Source organism: Homalodisca vitripennis, chromosome 3, assembly GCF_021130785.1.
Source record: "Homalodisca vitripennis isolate AUS2020 chromosome 3, UT_GWSS_2.1, whole genome shotgun sequence".
Lineage (NCBI taxonomy): Eukaryota > Metazoa > Arthropoda > Insecta > Hemiptera > Cicadellidae > Homalodisca > Homalodisca vitripennis.
This window is the reverse complement of record NC_060209.1, coordinates 189187636-189201813: the sequence shown is the minus strand read 5'-3', so window position 1 is coordinate 189201813 and position 14178 is coordinate 189187636. Positions and strand designations below refer to the sequence as shown.

At 34.9% G+C, this 14178-nt stretch overlaps 1 protein-coding gene across 1 annotated transcript in view; it reads right to left on the bottom strand.

Moving 5' to 3' along the window:
• LOC124357885 (platelet-derived growth factor subunit A) overlaps nt 1–7922 on the bottom strand; it is a 50763-nt gene extending 42841 nt beyond the window's left edge. Inside the window, exon 1 of the mRNA XM_046809974.1 lies at nt 7622–7922. Within this exon, the coding sequence (XP_046665930.1) occupies nt 7622–7726 (105 nt within the window). The 5' untranslated portion in view covers nt 7727–7922. The remainder of the gene's footprint in view (nt 1–7621) is intronic.
• Between the last annotated feature and the right edge of the window lie 6256 nt (nt 7923–14178).

The window sequence follows — 14178 nt, the reverse complement described above, 5'->3', positions numbered from 1 at the left end:
CTTCGAGAGGCTTGATAAATGTGATCTGTCTGTCTGTCTCTCCGCACAATATCTTTAGAACAAACTAATCTATGGATTTAAAATTTTGCATGTATGCTTTATTTCTATGTAAGCAACATCGAGTTCGATGATGACGCATGTAACTCCATGGGATTCAAACTTCCAACATTCTATAGTTTTACACAATCGAACATTACTGTTATTAGTGTACATTACATTATTAAACCATTAACCACGAACATCTGCCCTAACAGGCAGATGTTCACTTCATCAACAAGCTGCCCAATTGGATAAAGAATGCCGCAACACCCAATATGCAAAAAAAAACTCATTTTTGAAACGCTTTTTAGCGTCACAAGGATTTTATGTTACCGAGTTCTTGACATTTGACTGGGAGATCGCCCAATCGGGAGATTGACTTCAACGCTGTAGGTGGATAATTGGCAAGGGATGTAGATGCATGAATGTTGTTAAATTTTATGTTTGAATGTAATCCTGATGTTGGGAAATTGCGCAAAATTTTATCTCTGGAACTTTTAATATTGACGTTTGCTATAAGTGTAAATCATGATTTTGCAATAAAGATTGATTGATTAAAATATGAATAAAAACGACAACGAAAACTATTAACAGAGTAATTAATAAATGTTAAGCTCATATTTAAATAATGACGAGAGATTCATGCAAGCTGTAAAAGATGTCCAACCGCATAACGTCTTAATCTGGTCCTTAATATTACACACATGTTTCTCTTTCAAGTGGCATTAAGTTAAGTAACTTAGGGCCAAAACAAAAAATTGAATTAAAAAATGTTTAACTTGAAATTTCTCCATTGTTTAGCTGGTTTTTCTTTCTAGTGTTGTAGTTGTGACCTGGAATTTTAAGGAAACTGCGATGATTAAAAACAAAATCAACACAGTGATAAATTACTAAAGAGGGTGGGGTTAAGACGAAATATGAACGAAAATGTTTTCTGCAACTCTTCCGCAGACGATCTGTAACACCTCATCTGCAGAGTAAAAATTCGATACAAATCCCAGAAAGCTATGCCATATCTCAGCCTTGACTCAAAAAATATTTGGCTGAGCGTTCGCAAACATTTTTATAATGTGTTTTTGGTAAATTTGACGGCGAAGAAAAAATCGCAGAATAAATAAATTGTAAGAAAACTGAGTACAATTGATAAAATATGAAATTTTAACATGTGATTCAGTAATACATGTAGCCTGATGAAATGATAATAGACTTGAAATTTTCATAAGCCTTTAGAGAAGCCTGTTTAGCGACACGTGGTGTGGCGTACACCTGCCTTGTAATAAAATGAATGAGTCCTCTGTTCAAAAATAATTAGCACCAAGGGATACTTTGGTGCTTAGAAAGTTATAGCCTACCGGCTAAATCAATAACGAATTTCCTCGAAACTAATGACTGTTCCTATTCCGTTTGTCCGTCTGTTTCATTCCATGTACACTGACACCAGGAATAGGGAAATGTACTCATACACATACCGAGTGTAGATAGATAAGCGAACATTCCTCTATGTAAGAATTCCGTAACTGTGGAGGGGGGGCGGAGACTTCAAGGTTAGGTCAGGCTAGGCCGCTACCTACAAAGACTTTCCCCCCAATTCTATTAGAATATGTTACTGCGATCGCAATAAATTATTCTAAATAGATTTTCAGTTTTAACAAAACACGTTTATTAATAGAGTCCTCTACTCGACTAGAGTATCTATATGTATATTATTTTGGCTAAAGTGATACTTATGTAAATCATTATAATTGAGTTGGTTAAACAAGTTAATTTGTAGTTAATTCTGTAATATTTAATAATAGAACTATCATTGTGGTTAGTTTTAATTTGAACGCAAAAATTCTAATCAATGTAAGTAAAGTAAGTAAAAGATAGTGAATAACAAAACACAGAAGAATCGCAGATTGTACGAACACGCAAAAAAGGAGATGACAGGAGTGTTTGTGGGATTATTTAGATCCTTATTTATAAAAAAAAAACATATATCATGCTCCCAATTATAGTCTACTGCTGAAAACCTACAGCATTATTACTTGGAATACCTTTTAGTCAGAAAATGTGTGTTTTGTTGGTGTAATTGTAATAGTATTTATTGTATTTTGTTGGGGTGTAGTTTTGTTCTAAAATTTTGTATTTGATAGTATTAAATTGTTATTATAGATTGTTATTGTTATCATTATTAGTTATAAAAAGTAATTTCATTCTAGAGTAGACTTTTCCTATATTGGAGAATTGCACTGTATAGTAGCCGTATAAAAAAATTGTATTAAAGATGCTTGTTTTTTTCAGAATCCCGCACGTGCTGTGTCAGGCACATGGGATCATGTATCAAATAAAAAAAACTGTTAATAAATAAACATATTTGAACTGTGAACTGTGAAAACCTAATTACTGAAAGTGTAATTATGCTTGTATGCTGGGGAGGTAGGTATATATCCACACTTCACCCTCTCATTACGTTTCTAAAATCCTTTATTCGCATATATTTATTCCTAAATCAAATAAGACCGATCATTCCTGGCCAATATTTTTATATTTAAAAATACTCTGCGAAATCTTCACATATAATATAGCATTGAAACTATTTTTCATAAGAAGCTCAAACCCGGCGCTCACACGTAATATCAGATATAACTTCAGAAGTTTGCTTGATCCGGTTCCAAAGCCTAATCTAATTATTGTTTCCAAACATTGTTTTACCTTTAATGCTTCAAGATTGTTTAATCTTATTTTCGTTAAAATAGATCATAAAAACGTTTTTTTAGTATAAAAATGTGTTTATTTTCGTTGGATAATTCCGAGTGCTTTCTGAGAATTGTTCAATAAAATAATTAATAATGTGTATATTTTAGTTCGTTATTATTACATTTTATAGTTAACTAGCTGTTTCCCGCGGCTTTGCACGCTTTTCGTAAGCTTTGCCCGTGTATGTGAACTTCTGATGTAATTGAATTATATTTACAACGCCGATGTAGATATATTTGCCTTGTTGCCACGATCAAGAAAATCTGTTTATGTTTATAGCCATTGTGCACGTACATGTACTTTATTATAAAGTGGTCTAACACCCAAACTTTAAGTTCAATCAGAAATGTATCTTAAAGACAAATATACATAATAACTTAGCGCCTTCAAATAGTGTTTGGCAATGTAATATACGTAACTGTCTCGTAATTGCAGTATATAGTGTGCAGGCGCTTTGAAACATTTTATCTTTTGCAGCACCGCTTGGTTGCGAGTTACATCAATGAGCATAGCATATAAACCTTCTCCGTGGAAAAATACGTATACATACAAATTTTTATAATAGTCTGTCTAATATTTTGCGATTCCATAAAGGACAAACACACAAACATTCATTTTTATATATATAGATTCCAATTAATCTTTTTTATTTTTACATCCATGACTTGCTTTATAGATTTTGTGTGAATTTCTTATTAATATATTCTTCATGTAGCGGTTCCATTCTTCTTCGAGTTTTCGTTTACCATATTAGTTTTATCTTATGTGCATCCTTTATCTGGCTTTTGCCTATTGGATGTTCCAATTTATTTCACAATTATTGAATTCTGTTGATGTCGTAAGTTCTTTTTTTTGTCAAGTTTACATTTTGTTTGTCTGAAGTATTATTGTTTATTTCTATTTAAGTTTGTAGATACTTCATGATTGATTGTTTTATATTGTTTGATGCTTTTGTTTCCTATTAATCTCTTGTACATTTTGTTAATACTGTGAAATAAAATCTTTTTGAAATGAAAAATGAAATGAACGAATTCAAATAGTAATTTATTTCTGATTCATAACATATCTAGTACAAAAAAATAAACGTAAGTAACTGACATGTTACCACCTTTGTGGCTAATAGAAAAAAAATAAGTGTAACATCTTATAACTGTGTTTCATACGGAATTATTTCATTGTTGTTACTGTAATGAGTAATGGTTTTATACTGTTTTCAATATATCACCAAAATATATTCAATACATATAAATTTGAGGTGAATTTTGACCAGAAACCCTCCCAAGAATTTTCAGAATGATCTGAATGCTTTTGCACTACTTCAAGTTTAATTCAATTTGTATGTTGTTTGAATACAATATGTTCTCTATGGAAGAAGATAATTATACAAAGGTTTTTTATACTTTTTTCCGATTACCTACTGATATAGTTAACATTAACATCCAACTAAACAAATGCCACAATTTACACCTTAATCGTTTGTAATTAGTTATGTTTATCAACTGCATATTTTACTGTAGAATATAATCATAGCAGAATAATTACAGAGTTAAACATTGTTGTTGTTAAAACAAATACGACTGATATCTTTTATTAATCTTTGTCTACAAAACGGGCGTACCGTAGTAGATTAAGAGATTTATTTTTATCTACAATGAACTACTGTATACTCGTATAAACTTCATGGTAATGCCAACACGGAAGTCTAGAAGTACTCGTACTCCACACTAAGTTTAGTAACAGGCTTGTGAAATGTTAAATCTATAATTTCTTTCTCAAGATAGCCTTAGGATATATGGACAGAAAGACGATCATACCAAAAAGAAGTTGACACGAAAATTACGCCTCATAGAACTCGTTCTTGTAGAAATGAAGTTTCGTGCAAAATTTTTTATGTCTACCTATGAAATCATTCTAGGCGTTCTTTGCCGTTTATGATAGATTCAGATTGTTTTCATTAAATTGGGTTTCATATCGGTGTTTAAAAAATAGAAGTCTACACACGAAGTTACAAAAAACTTTACAGTATATGTATATGTTGGAATAGTTAAAGTACATGTGTTCACACGTTTAAATATCTTATGGATGTATTGAGTTTGTTTACAAATTTATTTCTTTTGTTTTGTCGCTGTTATCATGGTTGCCCATAAGACCAATGTTATAATATTCGCTAACGCTCAGACCAATCCCATGGAGTCCATACACCATCATCGAACTCAGTGTTCCTCATATAGAAATGAAGCTTTATGCATAATTTTTAAATCTATAGGACAGACATCTTACGGACATACAGGCAGATCGAAATGAAAATTTTCAGCCCCACAAGTGATAAATAGGCTTCGCTAAAGCTCAATGAATTAATTCATTTGTAAGAGAATCGTATGCAGATAAAAATATGTGTCTTTTTGACGAAATGTATGTGGATAAGTATGACTATAAACTTGTTTTTGTCTTTTGTCGTACTGCGAGCTGAGTGATAAATAGGCTTCGCTAAAGCTCAATGAATTAATTCAATTTGTAAGAGAATCGTATGCAGATAAAAATATGTGTCTTTTTGACGAAATGTATGTGGATAAGTATGACTATAAACTTGTTTTTGTCTTTTGTCGTACTGCGAGCTGAGTGATAAATAGGCTTCGCTAAAGCTCAATGAATTAATTCATTTGTAAGAGAATCGTATGCAGATAAAAATATGTGACTTTTTGACGAAATGTATGTGGATAAGTATGACTATAAACTTGTTTTTGTCTTTTGTCGTACTGCGAGCTGAGTGATAAATAGGCTTCGCTAAAGCTCAATGAATTAATTCATTTGTAAGAGAATCGTATGCAGATAAAAATATGTGTCTTTTTGACGAAATGTATGTGGATAAGTATGACTATAAACTTGTTTTTGTCTTTTGTCGTACTATTAGCTTTTGATTTGGAAATTACATACATAGTGAAATTTGTATAAAATTGATGGAGCAGCTCAGTATTTAGTGAAAAATCACGAATTTAAAATTGTATATATAAACTTATTTTGTGGTCTATCAACCACACCTGAGGGCTATATCAGGGCTATGGATCCCCGCCCCCCAAAACTGTTGTAGAAATTAATACAATCTATTAACAAAAGTATTCAATAACCCATTCTGATAACTTTGCTTCAAACCAAATTATAAATTTCAATCATTTTTAGTTTTTAAATAATTATAAAATAAAATGCTGCTGAGACAGTAACGTATTTTCATTGCTTACTACCGCACCGAACTGCGACATCGAGACGTAATAGTTGTGTGTTGTGACTTTAGCTAAGGCTTGACATCGAGACGTAATAGTTGTGTGTTGTGACTTTAGCTAAGGCTCGACATCAAGACGTAATAATTACGAATATTGTGACTTTGGCTAAGACTTGACATCGAGACGTAATAGTTGTGTGTTGTGACTTTAGCTAAGGCTCGACATCGAGACGTAACAGTTGTGTGTTGTGACTTTAGCTAAGGCTTGACATCGAGACGTAATAGTTGTGTGTTGTGACTTTAGCTAAGGCTCGACATCGAGACGTAACAGTTGTGTGTTGTGACTTTAGCTAAGGCTTGACATCGAGACGTAATAGTTGTGTGTTGTGACTTTAGCTAAGGCTCGACATCAAGACGTAATAATTACGAATATTGTGACTTTGGCTAAGACTTGACATCGAGACGTAATAGTTGTGTGTTGTGACTTTAGCTAAGGCTCGACATCGAGACGTAACAGTTGTGTGTTGTGACTTTAGCTAAGGCTTGACGTTGAGACGTAATAATTGTGTGTTGTGACTTTAGCTAAGGCTCGACATCAAGACGTAATAATTACGATTATTGTGACTTTGGCTAAGACTTGATTACAAGGGTAAATGCTACCAAACGAATAGTAGGCTACATTCTCTTGAGATCCTCTTCATGGAAACACTTCCCTAATCAGTAACCTAGCATAAGTTATTGTTGACTTGACTTATGTAGAGTAAATCGAGAAATTATGAAATTTTAATTAATACTAATTTAACATTTATTATAATTATATACATCCATGTAAACTTACAAGTGTTGTATTAAATCGCTTTTGAGTTAGGGATTTTAACAAATCTTCTCAGATACTGAAAAGGTAAGAGATTGATAGAACTATGAGCAAAGAAAAATTTTCTTTAACATTCTTATCACTCTCAGAGGTTTTATTCACATTTACGTAGATCTACCTGTATTGCTGTATACCTGTTTGTAAGATGTTTTTTACCTCCTCAAATGAAATACGAGATCTTGGACTGAGACTCCCAACAAAAGACAGGACTTAGACATAAATCACTGGACTACGCCCAATACGTACAATTTAAGCAAACTGACATTTTCGTGAAATACGTTTTGCTCGTGTGGTCCTAAAAACATTATTTCAAATTAAGCACAAAATCTGAAATTTTGGACAGTAGATATTTTTATACAATGGGTAAAAGAAAAAATTGTAAAAATCTGTCACATAATATATATAAGATAAGATACTAGAACAGAACAAGCAATATGCTAATTTTATTTTGTTAACAGTATTTCCACTATCTTTTTTGATCCACCTAAAAAGCGCGCTAAAACAATATTAAAATAAAAATTATAATACTATCTCATGTACTAATATAAATTTATAAATACAATTAAACATAACATACTACAAAGTATGATTTAAGGGTGTTAGTTAATTTTCCGTAGTAAGGTTACAAACCGATATTAAATTTCTAATTGGACATTTACAATTATATAATTTTTCCACTTAAATTAGGCACTAAAACTAACTAGATAATTATGAAGGTTACTTATACAATCAAAATTGGAGGGAGATTGTACCTCAGTGTCACAGTCTTCACACGTGTTTTCCTTCTTGGTGTTGAGGTCTCCGGTGGTTGCGGTGACAGCGAGGATGACGCACAAACACACGTACGCGAGCGCCATGACGGACTGACTGCCACTGACTTGGAAGTGACTTCTCCCGTACTCGAGGTCGTAATGTCGTGACTACAGCACTGCTCTCTACCGGAACTTGTGCGCGCCGCTCTGACACCTGCTGACTGTTGTCGCGCACAACTGTTGATTGGGAGTGACCTCCCCCGTACTCGAGACAATAACGTCGTCGTGTCTACAGCTCTGTTATATATCGGAACTTGTGCGCGCCGCTCTGACACCTGCTGACTGTTGCCGCGCACAACTGTTGATTGGGAGTGACCTCCCCCGTACTCGAGAAAATAACGTCGTCGTGTCTACAGCTCTGTTATATATCGGAACTTATGTGCGCCACTCTGACACCTGCTGACTGTTGTCGCGCACAACTGTTGATTGGGAGTGACCTCCCCCGTACTCGAGACAATAACGTCGTAGTGTCTACAGCTCTGTTATATATCGGAACTTATGTGCGCCACTCTGACACCTGCTGACTGTTGTCGCGCACAACTGTTGATTGGGAGTGACCTCCCCCGTACTCGAGACAATAACGTCGTCGTGTCTACAGCTCTGTTATATATCGGAACTTGTGCGCGCCGCTCTGACACCTGCTGACTGTTGTCACGCACAACTGTTGATTGGGAGTGACCTCCCCCGTACTCGAGACAATAACGTCGTCGTGTCTACAGCTCTGTTATATATCGGAACTTATGTGCGCTCCACTCTGACACCTGCTGACTGTTGTCGCGCACAACTGTTGATTGGGAGTGACCTCCCCCGTACTCGAGACAATAACGTCGTCGTGTCTACAGCTCTGTTATATATCGGAACTTATGTGCGCCACTCTGACACCTGCTGACTGTTGTCGCGCACAACTGTTGATTGGGAGTGACCTCCCCCGTACTCGAGACAATAACGTCGTAGTGTCTACAGCTCTGTTATATATCGGAACTTATGTGCGCCACTCTGACACCTGCTGACTGTTGTCGCGCACAACTGTTGATTGGGAGTGACCTCCCCCGTACTCGAGACAATAACGTCGTCGTCGTGTCTACAGCTCTGTTATATATCGGAACTTGTGCGCGCCACTCTGACACCTGCTGACTGTTGTCGCGCACAACTGTTGATTGGGAGTGACCTCCCCCGTACTCGAGACAATAACGTCGTCGTGTCTACAGCTCTGTTATATATCGGAACTTGTGCGCGCCACTCTGACACCTGCTGACTGTTGTCGCGCACAACTGTTGATTGGGAGTGACCTCCCCCGTACTCGAGACAATAACGTCGTCGTGTCTACAGTTATGGCCTGGAGCTCTGCCTCATTGGCTCTAAAGCTGGTAATGAGCTACCCTTGTTATTATTTGTTTTGCAGAATGTTCATGTAAATTTGGACTAAAATAGATGCAACTACAATGCGGCTACATTAATCGTTTATAAAATGAATTTAACCCTAGAACCCAGCCTCCTTTTTTCATAAGTGCTCAGAAAACCTAACCAAGGTTTAACATTATTGCATAAAACACCCGTTGCAATTTTGATTAAAATGCAACCAACAGCATGGCGTAGAAAATTGTTTAGCACGAAATTTGACTAATCCGTTCGTATAAACTGTTTAAGAAATTTCTGAATGTTTCAAGATGATAATTACACCCATCTACGAGTACTAACCAATAACAGTAATTTCATTCAATCCAGGAGTTGAAGGATGACAATTATTTTATGATGCAACACAAGGATAAGTGACTTAAGGTTACTTAAACGCCCATAAGAGTCCATGTTAATTTTTTTCTCATTTACTCTGAACTTATTATAGCTAAATTTCCCAAATTTTTGCTGTATATTTTTAAGTTTATTTAAAACGCTGTGAACCAATAAAAATATTAAAAACCCCCAACTAAAAAAATCTTTTCAATAAAAAAAGTATTGATTTTTTGTTTGTTTTTAAACTTATGTTATTTAGGTTAATTCTGTTAATTATGAGTATAATATGATAAATGCTGGTTCGACATCTCCACTGATATGTAGTTAACCTGTGGTAAAAATTTGGTTGCGATATCTGTATTAGTTCCTGAGATAATAGGAAGAATATGTATAAAAATACGGTTTCCGGGAAAACCCACTTGAACATGAGAAAGGATATTTATTCAATAAACAGATTAACAATTCATCTTACAAACATTTAAAAGGCTCCAGGTGCATACTCCATTGGATCATCTGGTTCCTGAAGTAGGCTGGCCCTCTTCTTACTAAGTCTGGCTTCTTTAGTTGCTTCTAATGCTACTCTGTCCGAAGTTTGCACACGCTCCGCGTCAAGTGATTTCAAGGCATTGATCGTATGTTCTCCATAGTTGCTGAACCCAAGTTATTAGCACTTTCAGCCTTGATATGTTACCATCATTGAAAGATATGACTGCCTCTAACACTCCAAGCTCTAATGTTAGTCTACATATAAATACGTTTTTGGTAGCCTATTCCATACTATATGGTTGAATGCTTCGTTCACATTGTGATTGTATTTATACATACGAGATGAATACTTGGGTTATTACAGGTTTTCCAATAAATGCTACAAAACTCTAAACATTTTAAAAATATAGAGAAACGCGTTACTATGATATACACATATAGTAAATTCTTGCTCAAGCATAATAAAATTGAACTTGAATATGACATAAACAGCGTGATACAGCTTTTTAACGAAAGGATTTAAGTATAAAGTCACAGTGCTAAATGTATGAAATTAGTAGACCATCCAATTGAGAGTAAAATACGTGCTTTGCATATAATTATAGAATTGACCAGGAAACTGAATGATACATTAAAGAGAGCATTAGTTCTTTTATAGGAAGATAAGGCTACTATCTATATTAATCGGATAACGACGTATTTTCATCAATTATACATTAAAAATATATGTTTTATATTATTGGTTTGAAATTTATTGGATGGAATAATTATGAAAAGAACAGGATTTTATGGACATCTGCCATCGTTCAGTGATATAAAAAAATTCTGAAACACTGCGTTTCGATACTGCTATCTAATCTATTCCTCAGGTGGATAATTAACCTAACACGTTTAAACTTCATTGGGTTAAAATAAACTAACCATGCCAGAGCGTTGTATCACGCATAACTTAGAAACCACACCAAACATGCTGTATGTCAAGGCCAGGCACTAACTAAAGAGTACAAGATCACAATAGGTCTGTCCTGATCAACCAATCACAGAGAACTGATCAGCAGCAAATAGTAAATCGCAATCGTAACGGCAGAAACAGGATGGTGAAAATCAGGAAACGGAATTGGATTTTAATTAAAGTGATCTAATTTTGATTAATGGTTGTCTGATCAGTTGGTCTGCTAATTTAAATGTATAAAATTTAAAATAAATCAATCTTTTATTCTACATGAGAGCAATGCTGACCCATCATACAACAAAAGACGTGTTGTTTAAGAAAATCCAAAATTGAATCTGTCGAAGTACTAAGTTTTTTTTTACTCTGCTTGTTCTTAATAGGGTACTACTATTAATAATATATATTAGAGAGGCAAATTTTCTGAATTAAGCTTCAATGTACCCCCGAACTATTCTTATTTAATTATTTTTTTATGACATGAAACTCTAGTCTGGAATAGTTTGTGGCTTTATTTCATGATTATGTCTTAGCGTACAAAAAAGGCCATGCTCAGACCAGGATTCGAACCCGGACTCCTCGGATGACATCCTGGAATGATAATTACTAGGCTACCAGGTCAGTCCCTTCACACTACTGGGAGAAGGTAGTGACTAAGTTCGTTCAATGTTTCATCATTTTATATGTAAGTTTCTTGGCGTGAATGATCGACGTCTACATACATTTGGCGAATTATTGGAAGAAAAAATAAAAATGTATACAGTTTTTAGGTTTCACCCAGTTTAGAGTATACTGAAATACGGTTTGATGAAATGGAAATGTCGTTCCCTATCATAAGGCAGACAAAAATAAGGAAATCATCAGGCAAAACTAAAAGGTTCTTCAGAAGCCAGTGTCCAGTATGGACACAGTACATAAACTAAGTTCACAAATGAGTTTTAATCGATTTTACGTGTTTATGAACTTTATATCGTTATAGACTAGCTACCAATATCAAACGCGAAGATGATGTGTGTTATCAAAAAACATATGTTGGAACAAGAAGCAGCGAGCCTTAGTTTAAGTCTGCTACACAAGAATACTCTGCAAACAGTATACAAAACATTATTATTTTCTGAATTTCCTCTTGTGCTTTTTTTTACTTACATGCAAGAAGTAAATAATGAGTCTTAGCAAAAATGGAGTGATTTTTATAAGATATGGCAGACCTAGGCAAAATCGAAATAAGGATAAGGCGTGTTCTTGTACCCTAAAATAGGTCAGATTGGACTCATTCAGGTTTTGCCTACGATGAGGTTTTATGTGCATCACAAGACGTGGTGAAATGAGGCAGGAAATAAATCACGCGTTCTTTCTGGTGACTCAAAACAGAGCGGTGATTAATTTATCAAAATACGTGACGGCAACTAAAGCAATCGTATGTCATCATTGTTGGCAATTTTCAAAATTTAAATTTTACATTTCACACTGAAATATGTTTACCTTAAAACTATATAACCATAGTATGTTATATGCTATATGTTAACATTTACATGTATTATAATATATACATTTATCATCTAATTAGAAAACGAACATACCGGCGGCGCATAGTTTTGCAAAACGTTCTAAAAATGCAATTCTAAACGAAATTAATGGTTTTTGAAATGAAACATTAAATGAAATAAAGAATGCCTTAATTTTGAGACGGGTGGATTTTTGGAGATGGTGTTAAGAATATTATTTATCTCTTTAAGGCTACATTTAATATTTTTCTTAGAAAAGAGGTGGAAATATATATTTTTATTGATAAAAACTACCTGAAATAAAACTACCACTTCCCTTGTAATTTTTTAGTCTGTATACCTGTCAATAGTATACCTGTACAACAATCAACATTACAAAGTAGCCTTATGATAACTTGTTTACAACCCCCCTTACAAACCTCCTGAGGAGGGGGGTGAGACAGGTTTGCTTATAAAAGGGGTTGGATATTCCTCCTTCCCCGCTTGTGCAGGCTGATCAGGATCTCTGTGGCTCTCTGGTATGTTCCTCTATCCTGTAGAGCATCCAGGATGATGTTTATACCGAAGCTAGGGAGGTCTATACTGGATCAGCCTTTAGGCCGGTATGTTTTTCACTGCATCGGGTCTAAGGATGAGAATAATTGCCCTGGAATCCTATTTTCCCTAGGGTGAGGTCTGAACTTTTCTCCTTCAGTAGTGTCTTCTCCAACGTCAACATTTTCCAAAGGGATTCGCTCTGTAGATTGTGTGACGAGCTGGAGGAACTGATAAAGACCTGCTCTTTGAATGCCCTGTAATAGCAAAGGCAGCGCTACGCCATCTTTGGTAGTCTGGATAGGGGTAACAAAATTTTAAACTTGTTTGGTCTCATGGTATACCACAGGGGTGAGCAAAAGTCACTCGATGCTTAAGTGCAACAGGCCGTCCATTAGAAGAAAAAGCCTTATCACATTACACCATACATATGAATCCTTTGTTTGGGACTGAAACAAATTTTGAAAAAAAAAACTCCTTTATAGTTTCATGGCCAAGCAGCTTCCTGTACCTGCTAGTTAAGAGATTTGACTGGCATCACATTAAAAACACTTCCAGGAGAATAAGTCTCTCCATTACCACTTCTATTGTTTGTGGTTTCCTGTGGTTGTTTAATTTTCACAATATGGCTCGTTCACAGCAGCAACAAATGCTTCTGCCTTTTTTCTTGGAAACGAGATTTAACATGAGCAGTTTAAATTACATTTTGAGTTTAGCTCCGGTTTACTTTCCCTTTATTGCAGCGTCTGGTATCTGACACTGTCTTAGTTTTGACTCCTGGAATCTGGAGTCATGTTCGTCTGAAGAAATCCAAAGAAAGTTGACGACGAAGAAGCTCAAAACGAAACATTTACATCGTTTCGACATCAGAGGCGCCTGCCTATACTATAAATAAGTGAAGTGGTGGTCTCATTGTCTCATCAGGTACACAATTGAGTGCATTACGATGTGATAGACACGATCTCTAAGCATAGTGAAACAACCGGGTTTTCTACATATAACGTACCTATGGTAGGAAGGGTTGATTCAATTGAATTTTGAGTTTAGCTCCAGTTCACTTTCCCTTTATTGAAGAGACACCTTCGTCGTCGGTTTTTTTTCGTGATTGTGTAGTATTTGTAATATAAATTATATAAAATTAAAATTAAAGAATGTTGATTATTTGGAATGCTTGTATGTTAAAATTTAATTCTTTAATTTTGTCAGCAGTATTAACAAACTGGTTGTGTTTGTCTATTATTTAACATATACACATACGTAAATATGTGATTAATTGTATACGAAAACCACGG